Below are 16,361 nucleotides of genomic sequence, written 5' to 3' on the forward strand. Positions count from 1 at the left end.
CTTTCTGAGAAGGTGACAGCTGCGCTAAAATCCAAAGAATGAGAGCCACCCACTGAGCCAGCCCCATAAAGAGCAAGGGCACAAGCACTCCCAGTTGAGGACGGGGGTGAGGGGTCTATTCACAGTGCAGAAAGTAGCAGTGTGGCTTCTAGTGATGAAAAGTGATGTAGCTAAGGGTGCAGAGAAGTCAGCAGCCAGATCTGGCAGGACCTTGTGGCCCAGAGCAAGGGACCAGACTTTGATGCAAAGAGCAGTGGAAAGCCACTGAAGAGGCTGAAGCAAGGGGGTGACATGACCCGCTGTACATGTTTCAGAGAGAACCTGGCTGCTGTGTGGAAAGTAATGCAGAGAAAGAAGAGGGTGCTGGGGGCTGTCAGAGTGGTCCAGTTAGGGAATGGGGGTGTACAGCTTAGAATCAGGTGGGAACAGAGGGAATGGAGACAAGAAATTGCTTATAGCAAAGGATAAAAGGAACGGAAGAATGTTGTTCCACAAAACTAAAAGAACCTCAAGCCCATCAAAGTCTTCGCTCCACGTTGATCTCATTTATATTAGGGACAGAAAAAAAGAGTCAGGCTTAAGCCGTACAGAAAAATGTACAATCCTTGAAAGAACTGCTCTTTAACAAGATTTGTTAGGTACTAGCTATAGGTGGAAATGAATTAGAATTGCTTTCCTTGGGAAAAACTCTCTCCTGTCTATAGACAGTGTTTCATGGAGATGGGTAGGAAAAGGAAGGCAAAATGACTTCTAACAAGTAGACTGAGCCTAGGATTTCCATTCTGGATGGACTTCCCCTGAAATCCCCTGTAGTGGCTGGGAATAGGTGTCTACTACACAGCAAAAACATCAATTGTAAAATCTAAGGGGAACAGAGGTACAAAGTATCAGAATTGAAGCCAGGGTTCAAGACGTCAGGGGACAGATGCTCCTACTTCATTATTTATGGGCTAAACGTAGCATGGCTATTCTCCGGGAAGCAACAAACAACTGCACTGCCCTGGGCCAAAGCTGTAAGTGTGCTGCCTACTTGCCTGTCCTTACCGTCCCCGCCCCAGCCCCAGAGTCTGAGTCAATTCAGCACAAATGATTCTGGGACATTCATGTGCCCAGCAAAGCTCAGTGCTTTCCATGCTCTGTATTCAATCCTTGAAACAATGTTTAAGATCAGCACTCTTATCCTCATGATGCAGATGAAGAAACTGTGGCACAGAAACAAAGTAACACGCCCAGGTTCACAGGGCTCTTCCTCAATAGATCTAGTATTGACCCTGGTCTGGCTAATGCTGGAGCTGGTGTTTTCTACCACACCACCGACTCTGTGGACAGAAAGGACCCTTAACAGTCATTTACCATTTCACTCTCTAAAGAAAGAGCTGTGAATGAACTGTCCACGTCAAGCACACACACAGACTTGGCCATCTCCAGTTGTCTGCTAGGCATTTCCTCTCAGACTTGATTCCACCATTACCTCAAAGGGGCATATCCAAAATATTACCTCAAAGTAATCACCAGGAAGCTCAAATTAAGCCCAAACCACAAGGCAAAGCCTCTGAGGACAGGCAACGGCAACACTAGAACAACAAACAGTGGCGTTCATGTCAGGACACTCAGATATACACGTAACACCCTTGAAGAGCAAAGGGCTGAGACCGAGGAACAGGAGCTATCAAAACAAACTTTCTCCTCATCTCCTCTCTACATAAAAGGAAGGAAACGGTGGAATGGTAAATTATCAAGAATAAATAATTTGGCCTTGCCCAGCTGGCTCAGTGGTAGAGTGCGCATCAGCCCGGTGTCTGGATGTCCCGGGTTCGATTCCCTATCAGGGCAAACTGGAGAAGCAACCATCTGCTTCTCCACATCTCCTCCCTCCCTCTCTCTCCCTCCTACAACCATGTCTCCATTGGTTTCAGCACAGCGGCCCTTGACACTAGGATGGATCCCTGGAGCCTCCAACTTAGGTGCTAAAAAAATGGCTTGGTTGTGAGCATGGCCCCAGATGAGCAGAGTTATCAGCCCCAGACGGGGATTGCCTGGTGGATCCTGGTCGGGGAGCGTGAGAGTCTATCTCCCCTCCTCTCACTTGGAAAGGGGGGGAGGGAATAAAAAGTATAAATAATTCAATACTCATTTCCATTTGCTACTGGAATGAAATGAACCACCCACCAATACCACAAGCACTCTGAACTTCTCCTAGCTCCCATTAGAAGAGTCAAGAACTGTGTTTAAGGGTGCACCCCAACAAAAAGAAACACAAAAATTAGAACAGCAGGCTTCTCATTGGCAACAAAGAAAGCCCGAATATAATAGTACAACATCTTCAAAGTGCTGAGAGAAAATAAATGTCGGTGTAGAATTGTGTCACTAGTAAAGCTCTCAGGTAAGAGTGAGGTTATAGCAAGAAATTATCACAAACAAAAACCAAGAAAGTATGCTTTTTAAAGATACCAGCATGAAAGAAACTTCAAAATGGTGTACTTCAGGCTGGAGAAACATGACCCATAAGGAATAGCCAGAGATATAAAAAGGAATGGTGAGTCTTAACAGTTTGAATAAAATAACAATAATAATCATAGTATCTACATTATGATTAAAGAAAAGAGCTAAAATATTGACTACCAAAAGCTTATAAATTGCTAGGGGTAGTGATTAGAATTTAGGTCAACACAGGAAGGAAGGTTAATGTTGTTTTACTCTAAACTTGGTAACTAGTCAACCTTTTTATCCCTACCGCTCACTTTTGTACCTGTTAGTAGTAAAATTTTCTAACCGCCCACCGGTTCCACAGTAATGGTGATTTATAAAGTAGGGAAGTAACTTTACTTTATAAAATTCATAAAGCAGAGTTATAGCAAGTTAAAGCATAGAATAATAATTACTTAACAAGTACTTTATGTCAGATTTTTGCTAAGTTTGGCAGAATAAATCTTTATTAAACAACTTACTATCGTTAAATCTATCTTTTTACTTACACTTTGGTTGCTCTGGTACCACCCACCATGAAAGCTGGAACGCCCACTAGTGGGCAGTAGGGACCAGGTTGACTACCACTGCTCTAAACTGTCAAGCTCAAATGCATGATAAAAGCCTACTTCTTGGAACTAGCCTGGAGCAACAGATAAATTAATTTTAAAAATTTTAAGACAGTAAAAAACAGAAAACTGCAAGTTCTTCAGGGGGCAGGGACCATGTCTGCCTCACACACCACTGTGCTGTGAGCTCCCAGAGCACGTGATGTAGGTGCAAGGACTGGAACGCTCTGCTAGCAGTGTTTTTATCTAACTAGTACGACACTAAATAATTTGCTTCCTTCTTCTTCTCTTTACTTAAACTTTTATATATAACATTCATATTGGTCCAAGTAAACTTTATTTAAAAGGAATTTCCCCTTCCTCCTTTCTATCTTTCCCGCCCCTTATGTAGCCCAGAACCCACAAACAAGGCCCAGACTCACCATCTTTTAAGAGGTGCACGTCATCCTCACGTATGTCCTTCAGGTTTATCCTCGCAACTATCAATCCTAAAGACAGGAGAGAGGTAAAGTCCTGCCAGAATTCCTGGACAGCTAGGCCGCCCCTTTCCTCAGGCTCAGTAGTGAACAAGGCAATGTGTATACCAGTTTAGCAAGAACTGTAGCTAAGGGATGCCTTGCCACCTGCATGTCAGTATCCTAGTGAAACAACAAGCCTCAGAGCAACTGTCACCCAGGAAAATATTGTCAGCAGGTGACAAGTACAGCATGAACCAAGGATGTCAAGCTTCACAGGGTTTCTATACCAACAGAAAGATGGACAGAGGGCACAAAGCAATTAATTTGCCAAAATAAAATATGCATTGCCAATAAACGTAGGAAAAGATATTTAACTTTGCTGCTGATAAAATGAATCAATCAAAACAACAAGCTTCTCTGTTTTACCTATCAAACTGGAAATAATTTGAAAACATATTGCACAGAGTTAGAAAATGTCTGGAGAAATGGATCCTCAAATCGATACATACTGGTGACAATAGAATATGACTAACTTTTTAGAGGGCAGTTTGGCAACAAGCACCAAAACCCTTAAAATTTTGCTACCCTCTGGCCTCATCATTTCTACTTTAAGACTTTTTTTTTATGTTCACTTTATTGATTTTTACAGGGAGGAAGGGAGAGAGGAAGAGAGAGACAGGAACATCTGTTCCTGTATGTGCCCTGACCAGGAATTGAACCGGCAACCTCTGTGCTTCAGAGTGAAGCTCTAACCAACCGAGCCATCTAACCAGGGCAAGACATTTTTCTTGTCTGACCACATGGTGGTGCAGTGGATAGAGCGTTGACCTAGGATGCTGAAGACCCAGGTTGAAAACCCTGAGATCCCCGGTTTGAGCTTGGGTTCATCTGACTTGAGCATAGGCTCACCAGCTTGTGTGTGGGATCATAGACATGTCCCTTTGATCACTGGCTTGAACCCAAAGGTCAATGGTTTGAAGCCCAAGATTGCTGACTTGAGCAAGGGGTCACTAGCTTGCATGGAGCCTTATGATCAAGTCACGTATGAGAAGCAATCAATGAACAACTGAAGTGCTGGTACTACTATGAGTTGATACTTCTCATCTCTCCCTTCGTGTCTGTCACTGTCTCACTCTCACTAAAAAGAAATTTATCTTAAAAAATAATTACGGTGACATGCAGCAATTAACCACTATGTGCCAGGAAATAAAAACAAAAGATGAGGCCCTGGCCGGTGGCTTAGCGGTAGAGCGTCAGCCCAGCATGTGGATGTCCCGGGTTAGATTCCCAGCCAGGACACACAGGAGAAGCCTATCTGCTATTCTCCACCCTTCTCCCCCTCCTTCCTCTCTATCTCTCTCTTCCCTCCTGCAGCCAAGGCTCCATTGGAGCAAAGTTGGCTCAGGTGCTGAGGATGGCTCCATGGCCTCTGCCTCAGTCAATAGAATGGCTCCATCTGCAACAGAGCAATGCCCCAGATGGGCAGAGCAGCGCCCCCTGGTGGGCATGCTGGGTGGATCCCGGTCGGGTACATGCAAGAGTCTGTTGCTCTGCCTCCCTACTTCTCACTTCAGGAAAAAAATACCAAAAAAAAAAAAAAAAAAAAAGAAAAGAAAGAAAGATGACACAGTTTCAATATTTTAAAAATAAGAACTGGTTTTGTAAATCCATCTATGTAACAGAATATTATATAGTCATTAAAAATCATGTTGAAGAGTATATAATACATGTATTTATGATATAGATGTGTACCATAACTTGTATTTTTTAAAAGCGCTATATGTGTGTAGTGTGTGGGGAAGGGGCATATTTTCAAGAAAGAATTCTAGGATGTTAACAGTGGTCAAATCCAAATGATGGAATATTTGACAATATTGATTGTCTTCTTTTAGCCAACCTGAATATTTTACACTCTCTAACATTAACACATACTGTTATAGTAGTTTAAAACAAAACTATTTTGGAAAATCCAAGAGGTTCCAGTTGAAGCAATAGTTTTTTTCCGTCTGAATATATATAGTTCTCTTCCTCTCAAAGCAGATTGCAGAGTCAGGACAAAGGCCGGTAACTTACTCTTCCTCCCTAGACCTTTCTACACAAAATTTGAGGTCTGATCACAGGACCACCTTTCTAATAAATTCTGAGCTGTGAGTGGATGTGACCAGCTCCATCATACCATGGTTTTGGCTTAGCCCTTTAGCAAAAGGTCAGGAGGGCTTTCTTGCTGGAGAAGAGGGAGGAACCGACAGGAGGGACCGCCTTACCTATGAAGTTGAGGGCAGCTGCCTGCAGGAAGGGCTCAGTGCTCGTCAGGAAGCCAAAGCTCTGGAACAGTAACTCCCCCAAGAACTGCGTTTTGCATGTGCTGACCTGTGGAGTCAAAGATGAGCAGTGCTGATTAGGAGAGGAGACTGCTGGGAACTACTAGAGACCATCCTGCAGCCATGTCCTTCCAACCCTGTCCACAAGCAGCATCAGTTTCTGTCTTCAGTCAGCTTAAATTGTGTGAACCGGTACACTCAGACACCACCACTCCCAGCAAAAGTGCAGACTCAGCAGCACGTATACAGAGACTGTTCTCCTTGATATCAACGTAATAAGAGAGAAATGACTGCTGTTGAGCCAGGAGACCCAGGTTTGAATACTGACCCTGAAACTGGCTTCAGTTTTCTCACATGTAGAGTTGAATTAAAACCCACCCAACCTACCTTACATAACTAACTGTAAGGCTCCAACGGGATAACACATTGAAAAGTGTTTTGCAGCCTGACCAGGTGGCGGTGCAGTGAATAGAATGTCAGACTGGGATGCAGAGGACCCAGGTTCTAAACCCCGAGGTCACTGCCTAGAGCGCAGGCTCATCTGGCTTAAGCACAGAATCACTCCGCTTGAGCCCAAAGGTCGCTGGCTTGAGCAAGGGGTCATTTGGTCTGCTGGAGCCCCCCGGTCAAGGCACATATGAGAAAGCAATCAATGAACAACTAAGATGCCACAACAAAGAATTGATGCTGCTCATCTCTCTTCCTGTCTGTCCCTATCTGTATCTGTCTCTCTCCGTCTCTCACGAAAAAAAAAAAAAAAAGTGCTTTGCAAACTGAAAAGTGCTGTACATAAGGCATCCAAATTCATATTAGAATTACTCATGTTAGACTGTAGTCTACTTGCTTAGCCCTTAAATGTTTACTTTCAGCCAGCATTCCTGATCTCTGGCCTGCTCCTGACTTCACAGAAGCCACACACCCTTAATACCAGGACCTGAAGCCCTGGCGACTCCTGCCTGTGTCTTCCCATCACCTCTTACCAAAAGGGCCTATTCCCATTGCCATCTGCTACACTCGCATGACGTTCCTAGCCTCCGAAGGCAGAAACTGGGATGCTAGGAAGATCAAAGATAGATAACCAGGGACTGGCATCCCAAATGTGGGTTCTTGGTGTTTGCTGATGATAAAGAATGAGAAGGAAAAAAACAAATACATCTTCTGAGAGCCCTCTTTTCTTTACCCAACCAGCGAGACACTGAGTTCCTAACATGAACACTGTGACCCGGCTTCTGCAGAGACTCTCACCAGGTACTTGCAGAGTTTCTCTAGCACCAGCATGGGATCCTTAATGCTGGTGTCCCGGAATAATCGTATGAGTGGTGACCAGCCCGTCACTTTGCTCCATTCAATCAGAGCCTCTCCACAGGCCTGTGGGATGGAGACAGGAAAATCCTCAAAGCCTTGCTCCCATAACTCGGTAGAACCAGGCCAGATGCGAAGTGGAAGACCATGAAGCTAGCCCCCTAGGGGATCCGCTGGGGTTAGTAGCTGGGATCAGGTGTGCAGGGGGTCTAGCTCAAGTCAAGGGATATAAATAGCTTCAGTGAGCAGAACCATATCAGGCTAAGACTGACGGCCCCCACGAGAGGGTACAAGCAGTCAGATTCAGCTCCGAGGACAATACCGAAGAACTGGGTAGTGTATGCAAACCCAAACTGGACTTGTCAAAGAGGACCAAGGGGAAGGGCAGAAAGGGGTTCAATCAGGCTGAGGTTGGCAGGACAGAGGTCACCAGTAGTACCTTCACCACCTCAGTGTTGTTATCCTGAAAGTTAAGTAGAAGCGGTACCAAAATATAGTGCATCTCTTCACGGAGGACATGGTCAGGACTAAACTTGCAGACGCGAGAGAGCATGCGGCACAGGGCAGAGACGGCTGTGATCCTCACTGGGTCACGCTCCTGCAATTACAAGCAAAACGGAGATAAGGAGGCTGTGGTTCCCTCTGGCCCTGCCTGGCCTGGCTTCCATACTCCCACACTTCATTTCTCCTGTCCAAAGGACACTGACAGCGTGATGTTTACATACTGTAAAGGCAACATGACTTGTGTATGAGCAAGTCTATTTTCCCCCCTACAGATAGTAAGTTAATATATAAAGGCACAGTGCTAGGGAAACCAAGAGAATAATTTTAATTCTGCTAGAGGCCGAATCTATAGCCTGTAACTTTATTCTCTTCAGAGCATGTCACTCAAGAATGCCAAATTTAAAGAATAAATATATAGATATCCCAGTTATGCTCTGAATAAAATTATTTAAATCTTTATTAGCTTGTGCTAATTAACAGTGATCCCAAAGAACTAAACTTTATACTCTTTCAGAGTATATTATATATTAAATGTACAAATACTCATTAAGCACCTATCATGAGCTAAACACAGTACTAAAAAACAGACATGATGTGACAAGATTGTCTCTGAATTTATAAGATACACAAAACAGACACTTTTAACAAGTTGAATATATACGTTATTTTTTGTGATTTGAATCATCACAAAGAGAGTGATGATTCAATAATGACAGTACTTTAATTAAAACAAAACCAAACAGAATCCAAGACAGCGGTGGAGCAGGTGGAACTTACACTCACCTCCTTTCAAGACCAAACTAGAATTACTATTCAACCTGTGGGTCCACCCAAGCCGTTTCCAGTAACCTTTCCATGCAAATAACTTCTCTTGCCTCAACGCTTCAGACTTTTCTTAAACCTCTCAAACAAGCACCATCTGGCCTCTGCATATCCTGTACCACTGCTAAGTGGCCCCAGGCCGGGCACTAGCAGAGGCAGGCCTTCGTTCACAGTTTGGTCTCTCCTGGGCATCTCCAAGAGCAGTGAAAGTAGCAGCCATCTGCAGATTGCTCTATAGCTCATGCTGCATGGCCCCAGGCAGGGCACACATAGGTGGTAGTTGACCGTGAACCTCCCACGAGGCCCCAGACCCAGTTTACCCAGTGGACGATTTCAGACCATGTCAAATTACTACCCTACCACCTCCACGAGCGACACACTGAAGAGGCTGACTTGGCCAGCACTAAGATTCAAGTCTTGCACAAAGGTTCTCTATTGGTAGTTGCGCCAATCCTCATAGTTGATCGACCTCAGAGTTAGTCCCTCCCAATGATGCCAACAGCAGTCAAGGCTCAAAACAACAGGACAGTGTACCCAGCCCAACATGGGCGCAGCTGGAGAGCCCAAGTCGGGTGACTTTGGAGGCTGTGCCCCTGGGCCCTCACAACACCCACTATACAAGGCCACGCTTCCAAATCTGGGAGATGTAGCTGCCCTACCTAATACATAGAAACACACATAGGGAAGAAGCCAAAGTTCAGAGAAAATGAAACATGTCCCAAAGGAAAGAACAAGAGAACTCTCCAGAAAAAGAATGAAATGAAATGGAGGCTACCAAACTACCAGATACAGGATGCAAAGAAAGAAGTGCTTATAAGGATGCTCAAGGAACTTAGAACTTTAACAGCATGTAAAAGGACATAGAAATCATTTAAAAAATTCAGAAATGAAGGATACACTAACTGAAATAAACAGTAATTTACAGAGAGTCAACGGTAAAGAAGATGAAGCCAAGAATCAAATCAGCAACTTGGAACACAAGGAAGCAGAAAACACCCAACCAGAACAGCAAAAAGAAAACAGAATCCAAACAAATGAAGACTGGCAGTAGCCTCTGGAGCAACTTGAAGCGTACCAACATTCGCATCATGGGGCTGCCAGGAGAAGAGAGAGAGATCAAGGAACTCAAAACCTATTTAAAAAAATAATAACAGAAAACTTCTCTAACATGGGGAAGTAAATAGACACACAAGTGCAGGAAGCACAGAAATAGAAACTTTGCAAGCCACAAGGGAGTGGCAAGAAATTAAAATCGATGAGAAGCAAGGACCTACGACCAAGATTACTCTCCCAGAAAAGTTACCGCTTAGAATTGAATATCATCTAAAGAGCTTCCCAGACAGGAAACAGCTGAAGGAGTTGATCATCACCCAAGTATTATAAGAAACGTTAAAGGTTCTTTTTTAAGAAGGAGGAGGAGCCTGACCTGGCGGTGGCACAGTAGATAGATCATCGGACTGGGATGCAGAGGACCCAGGTTCGAGACCCCGAGGTCGCCAGCTTGAGTGTGGGTTCATCTGCTTTGTGCAGACTCACCAGCTTGGACCCAAGGTCGCTGGCTCGAACAAGGGGTTACTCAGTCTGCTGAAGGCCCACGGTCAGGGCACATATGAGAAAGCAATCAATAAACAACTAAGGTGTCACAACGAAAAACTAATGATTGATGCTTCTCATCTCTCTCCGTTCCTGCCTATCCCTCTCTCTGACTCTCTCTCTCTGTCCTTGTAAAAAAAAAAAAAAAAAAAATTAAAAATGGAACTGCCTTTTGACCCAGCTATCCCACTTTTAGGAATATTCCCCAAGAACACTATAGCACTGTTCCAAAAAGAGAAATGCACCCCCATGTTTATGGCAGCAGTGTTCACAATAGCGAAGATCTGGAAACAGCCCAAGTGTCCGTCAGAGGACGAGTGGATTAAAAAGCTTTGGTATATACATATACTATGGAATACTACTCAGCCATAAGAAATGATGACATCGGATCATTTACAATAACATGGATGGACCTTGATAACATTATACTGAGTGAAATAAGTAAATCAGAAAAAAACTAAGAACTATATGATTCCATACATAGGTGGGACATAAAAATGAGACTCAGAGACATGGACAAGAGTGTGGGGGTTACGGGGTGGGAGGGGGAGAGGGAGGAGGTTGGGGGAGGGGAGGGGCACAAAGAAAACCAGATAGAAGGTGACGGAAGACAATTTGACTTTGGGTGATGGGTATGCAACATCATCAAATGTCAAAATAACCTGGAGATGTTTTCTCTGAACATATGTACCCTGCTTTATCAATGTCACCCCATTAAAATTAATAAAAATAATAATAAATTTAAAAAGTAACACCTTCCTTGAAACAAATGAAAAGGAACATACAACAACCCAAAAACTATGGGACACGGCAAAAGCAGTCCTGAGAGGGAAGTTCATAGCATTAGAGGCATACCTTCAGAAGAAAAAACTCAAATAAACAACCTAACCCTGCACCTACATAAAAGAACTAGAAAAAGATCAACAAATAAAGCCCAGAGGAAGCAGAAGGAAAGAAATAATAAAGATCAGAGTGGAAATAAATGACATAGAGGCTAAAAACAATACAAAAGATCGATGAAATCAAAAGCTGGTTCTTTGAAAAGGTAAACAAAATTGAGAAACCTTGAACCAAACTGATCAAGAAAAAAAGAGAGAGCCCAAATAAATAAAATTAGAAATGAAACTGAAGAAGTAACTACTGAAACCACAAAAATACAAAGGACTGTAAAAAAATACTATGAACATTTTTATGTCAAAAAGTTGGACAACCGGTCCTGGCTGGTTTGCTCAGTGGTAGAGTGTTGGCCCAGAGAGGGGAGGTTCTGGATTCAATTCCCAGCCAGGGCACACAGGAGAGGCCCATCTGCCTCTCCACGCTTCCCCCTCTCCTTTCTCTCTACCTCTCTCTTCCCCACCTGCAGCCAAGGCTCTAATGGAGCAAAGTTGGCCCGGGCACTGAGGATGGCTCCATGACCTCTACCTCAGGAACTAGAATGGCTCCAGTTGCAACGGAGCAATGTCCCAGATGGACAGAGCATCGCCCCTTAGTGGGCATGCTGGATGGAACCCGGTCAGGTGCATGCAGGAGTCTGTCTCTCTGCCTCCCTGCTTCTCACTTCAAAAAAATACAATAAAAAATAAAAAAGGGGGAAAGGAATTGAATAGACACTTCTCCAAAGAGTACATACAGCTGGCCAATAAGACTATGAAAAAATGTTCAATGTCACTAATCATCAGAGAAAGTCAAATTTAACTCACAATGAGATACCACCTCAAAACTTCCAGAATGGCTCTCATTAACAAATTAACACACAAGTGCTGAAAAGGGTGTGGAGAAAAAGAGAACCCTCCTGCACTGCTGGTGGAAATTCAGACTTGTACAGCCACTGTCGAAAGCAGTATACTATTTCTTCAAAAAATTAAAAGTGGAACTGCCTTCTGACCCAGCTATCCCACTTTTAGGAATATATTGTAAGAATCCCAAAACAGTGACTCAAAAAAAGATATGCACCCCCATTTTTATCGCAGCATTGTTTACAATAGCCAAGATCTGGATACAGCCCAAGTATCCATCAATGAATGAGAGGATAAAAAAAAGCTGTGGTACATACAATATACACAATAGAATATAGGGTCATGAAAAAGAAAGAACTCTAAACTTTTGTGAGTTTGAGTTCTTGGAGATGATTATGCTAAGTGAAATATGCCAGGGAGAGAAGACAAATATCAGATGATCTCACTTGTATGTGGAATTTAATGAACACGGTGAACCGAGGAACAGAATAGAGGCAGAGACGAGGTTATGGGGAACAGAGGGACAGCAGTCAGAGGTGGGGTGAGGGGACAGGGTCAGAGAAGGAGAAGGGATTATATATACATAACACACAGATACAGATAACAGGACAGCAAATCCCAGAGAGAAGGGGGGAGGGGGAAAGAGGATAAAGGGGGCACATTTTGGGGGTGAAGGAAGGTGTTATATTAAGTGGGACACCTGAATCCAAATTAACACAATAAATTAAAATTTTTAATAAAAATATTTTAAAAAATAAAAGCAACAACAAAAAAAGAGGTACGGAATGTGGCGCTGAAACAATTGTGAAGAAATATGGGCTAGGCTGGCTGCTGGGTCCTGCTGCTGCTGTCAAAAGGATGCTCAGCAGAACTGTCCCACGACTCCACCCACCCACCCCGCATCCTGAGACCACACCGGGGAGATGGCCTCTGAGTGCAAGTTGCTGATGAAGTATGGTAGGTCGCACTTTTTATGATAAGAAAGTTAGGAAGTGGTCCACAAGAGAAGAAGTCAAGAAAAGAAAGAAGGCTGTCATGTTTTTGTCTCTGTACAGACAAAGAGTACATCATTAGAGAAGAAGGCAAAGAGATCTTGGTTGCAGATGTTGATGTAACCATAATGGGTCCTTTTCAAGCATTTTGTGGGGATGCTTCCTGAGAAAAAAATTGTTGCTATACTTTGTATGATGAAAGCTTTGAAACCAAAGAATCCAGAAAAGAGGATCTGATGGGGGTTTGGGGGACAGGAGGGCACCAGAGCCAGAATCGTACCTCTGAGAAGTAAAATGATCCAGGCGAGCTCCAAGGATGTGATCGAAAAGAAATCTCAAGGCATAAAACGCAAATGTCAAACAAATGGGCCCAAGACCTCAATCAGGCTTCTACTGCTAAAAAGGTAAGTGCGATTCTCAACTGTAGTTTTTGAAGGATGCCCTGTGTATGTAGATCATTGTTCAGTGCCTCAAATCAAAAACTTCCATGTTTAATGTTATCTTGCTGTATAAATAAAGCAAATATGTTTAAGCCAGGGACTCAAGAAGAGGAAGCAATCTTGGCATCTGTTAGAGTAAATGGTATATTCTATAAACATGTGCAAAGAGCCCTAAATAAATTGAAAATCTGAAGTTAAAAGGAAAGAATGGCTAACAACGTTCAAAGTTTGGTAAAAGACAGAAACTCTGTAAACCCCAAATAGGCTAAACCAAATTCATTCTGACACAACCTAAACTGCTGAAAATTAAAGACAAATGAGAAGCAAATAAAGGTATTTTCAGACAATGACTGAAAGCATTTACTATTAACAGACCCTCACTGAAGAAGCCACAAAGGAAGAAAAAATAATCTAGGAGGAGGAGACAGCTATTAAAAGGAAAGGTAAACAAAGAAATTGTAAACACATGAGTAAATCTAAACAAGGATTGAGTGTATAAAATAACAACAATGATGATGTTAAAGACCAAATTTGGCCCTGGCTGGTTGGCTCAGTGGTAGAGCGTCGGCCTGGCGTGCGGAAGTCCCGGATTTGATTCCCGGCCAGGGCACACAGGAGAAGCGCCCATCTGCTTCTCCACCCCTCCCCCTCTCCTTCCTCTCTGTCTCTCTCTTCCCCTCCCGCAGCCAAGGCTCCATTGGAGGAAAAGATGGCCCGGGCGCTGGGGATGGCTCCTTGGCCTCTGCCCCAGGCGCTAGAGTGGCTCTGGTCGTGACAGAGCGAAGCCCCGGATGGGCAGAGCATCACCCCCTGGTGGGCGTGCCGGGTGGATCCCGGTCGATCGCATGCGGGAGTCTGTCTGACTGCCTCCCCGTTTCCAGCTTCAGAAAAATACAAAAAAAAAAAAAAAATGGACCAAATTTGGAGATTTTAAAAGAATGTAAACTAAAATATTAAACAATATTAGTATAAAAAATGGAAGAGTGTAATCAAAGTTAAAGCATTCTAAGGTTCTTATATTGTTTGGATGAAGGACAGAAATTATCTTTAGGTTTTAACTCAAATATACATGTTGGATCTTTAAAGTAACTGAAAAATAGCAGAATTAGATATCGAGCCTGTCATCATGTGCCATCATCTTAGAGATGATGAAACTGATACAAAGATAGTTCAAATTTAAGGTTCAAAAATTAAAAAGTTATAGACGCCAGAACAGAAGTGATGTAAACATGCATCTCTGACGTCAAGTCCCTTTAGCTCAAACATTCCATGATCTGTAAGGAGGAGAGGATCCTTCAAGTCAGAACAAATTTCATAGCAGCATGTCACTTTTTTCCTTCAGTGGCTCCTTCAGGGAACTTGTGGTTAGAGAGTAAGAGGATGACTGCATGCTACATCTGTATGAAATAGGGAATGAATTCTGGACCTGACCAATGCACTACTTCAAGTAGCCAAGTCTCCTTTTCCTGCCTCTCAGTGATTGCAGCCTTCCCACCACAGCCCCATAGCCCTGCCCCAACCCCTTCATTCAGCTGTCAGGGGTCATCTTCAGCCCCAGCCCACATTGTTCCCAGCTACTCCTACAAACTTAGGCCCGTGCATCATTGATGAGCAGCCACAGTTGCTTGGAGATGCTGTGAAAGATCACCTTGCTGTTCCCTCCATGACCACAGCGGATGAGGTTCTGTAGGGTCTTCACAGCCTGGACTGTCACTGACACTCGCATCTCGTTCTTCAGGAGGTCTGTCAGTAATGGAACCAGGCTCTTCAGAGACTCTGACTTCTGGAGGAAGGCAGAGACCACTTACAATCTGGGATCATGCAACACATTAGGGACAGGGCTTTGAGATAACAGACGGTAACTAAGAGAAACAGACATAGGGAATCTAGGAGCTGGATATGCCGAGAAAGTGGACCGTTGGCGCCAGGGTGTTTGGGAGCTCAGATGGCCAGGCTATGTAAGTCTACACACTGGAGGCTGTACTGCCCCAGGATGAGTTGGAGAATATACTAAGCCCTGGGTATTAAGAGACCCAAAAGAGGTGGATTAAACGACTCAGAGACTAACACTTGATTCCCATTTGGCCCCTCTTACATTTCCTGGGTGTGCTGTCAGGTTACTGATTCCACAAAGCCCAATTTCCTTCATGATGCGGTCGGGCTCCTTGATCCACTCACTGAGATTGCCCACAAAGTCTTGCCCTGGAGTCTCAGTCACTGATTGGTCCCTGAGGAGCTGTGGGTGGAAGGAGACTTTAGCTACAGATGAAAAAAGTTATGGGTGCCTTAGACCTGCCTCTGCCCTCCCGGAGGCTCCAAACTCAGAAAAGAACTCTGAGCAGCTGAGAGCAGGGGCAGGTCTGTACACCTGTGGTAGAGACTAAGGCAGTGGGGTATAATGCTGATAACGTTTGCATTTCGGACCTCATGCTGGGATCCCAGGGTCATTCTGGGAGGACTGGAGCTGCTGATCCCCTCCCAGGCTTTCCCTTTTTGACCAGGCTCCTGAAGTGGCAGGGAAGGAAACCCCACTTCAGATGGCTCAAGTCCATTATTTCCACTTTCCGGGGCAAGTTAGGTAAGTTTTCTGTTAAAGGCAATGAATGGCTAGTCCTCTCCCGAGGCACCCACCTGTGCATAGACTGCCCTGGCCACAACCTTCTGATCACTATCTGAGCTGCTGATCAAGTTTGTCACAAGGTTCAGCATTTCGTGCAGCATGGCTGGTTCACAGTTCTTCACGATGCCGCTGGAGTGGGACAGAGAAGCCAAGAGTTGCTGAGTGGGGGCGAGGGAGGTGGCAAGGAAACAGTGTGCACAGAGCAGGGAAAACGTGAGGGCCGAGGTCTGGGAGATGAGAAAGGGAGGTTTAAAGGCTGCTGTATTTGAGTGCTGAGCCCTGGAAAGTGGGGTTAGGGAGCTGGAATTGTATTAGGCTCACTAGACAAATGGTCTCACCTTATCAGTTCCATGATCCCTAGGTAGCAAAACCTGGGGCAGATCAGTAGATCCCAGCACTTATGCTGATCTGCATGGACCATCACTCCTTCATTTGAACCTGCTAATACCACCATCTTCACTATCTCCAGGGCACAGCTGAAAGCCAAACATCAGGGGGCTTGTGACAAGAAAGAGACAGATGGATGGACAAGGGGTTA

The 16,361-nt window shown here is 44.2% G+C and overlaps 2 protein-coding genes across 2 annotated transcripts in view; both read right to left on the reverse strand.

The window, feature by feature from the left end:
- Window positions 1–16,361, reverse strand: part of LOC136395739 (calcium/calmodulin-dependent protein kinase kinase 2-like) — a 1,028,348-nt gene that overhangs the window by 910,991 nt on the left and 100,996 nt on the right.
- The window catches only part of LOC136395736 (maestro heat-like repeat-containing protein family member 1), an 81,080-nt gene that overhangs the window by 2,659 nt on the left and 62,060 nt on the right, over window positions 1–16,361 (reverse strand). Inside the window, exons 33-40 of the mRNA XM_066370994.1 lie at window positions 16,162–16,299; window positions 15,835–15,952; window positions 15,299–15,439; window positions 14,852–14,986; window positions 7,556–7,714; window positions 7,060–7,182; window positions 5,758–5,863; window positions 3,458–3,523 (exon numbers count right to left, since the gene is read on the reverse strand). Of these exons, the coding sequence (XP_066227091.1) occupies window positions 3,458–3,523; window positions 5,758–5,863; window positions 7,060–7,182; window positions 7,556–7,714; window positions 14,852–14,986; window positions 15,299–15,439; window positions 15,835–15,952; window positions 16,162–16,299 (986 nt within the window). The remainder of the gene's footprint in view (window positions 1–3,457; window positions 3,524–5,757; window positions 5,864–7,059; window positions 7,183–7,555; window positions 7,715–14,851; window positions 14,987–15,298; window positions 15,440–15,834; window positions 15,953–16,161; window positions 16,300–16,361) is intronic.

The sequence above is a fragment of the Saccopteryx leptura genome, chromosome 2 (genome assembly GCF_036850995.1).
Source record: "Saccopteryx leptura isolate mSacLep1 chromosome 2, mSacLep1_pri_phased_curated, whole genome shotgun sequence".
NCBI lineage: Eukaryota > Metazoa > Chordata > Mammalia > Chiroptera > Emballonuridae > Saccopteryx > Saccopteryx leptura.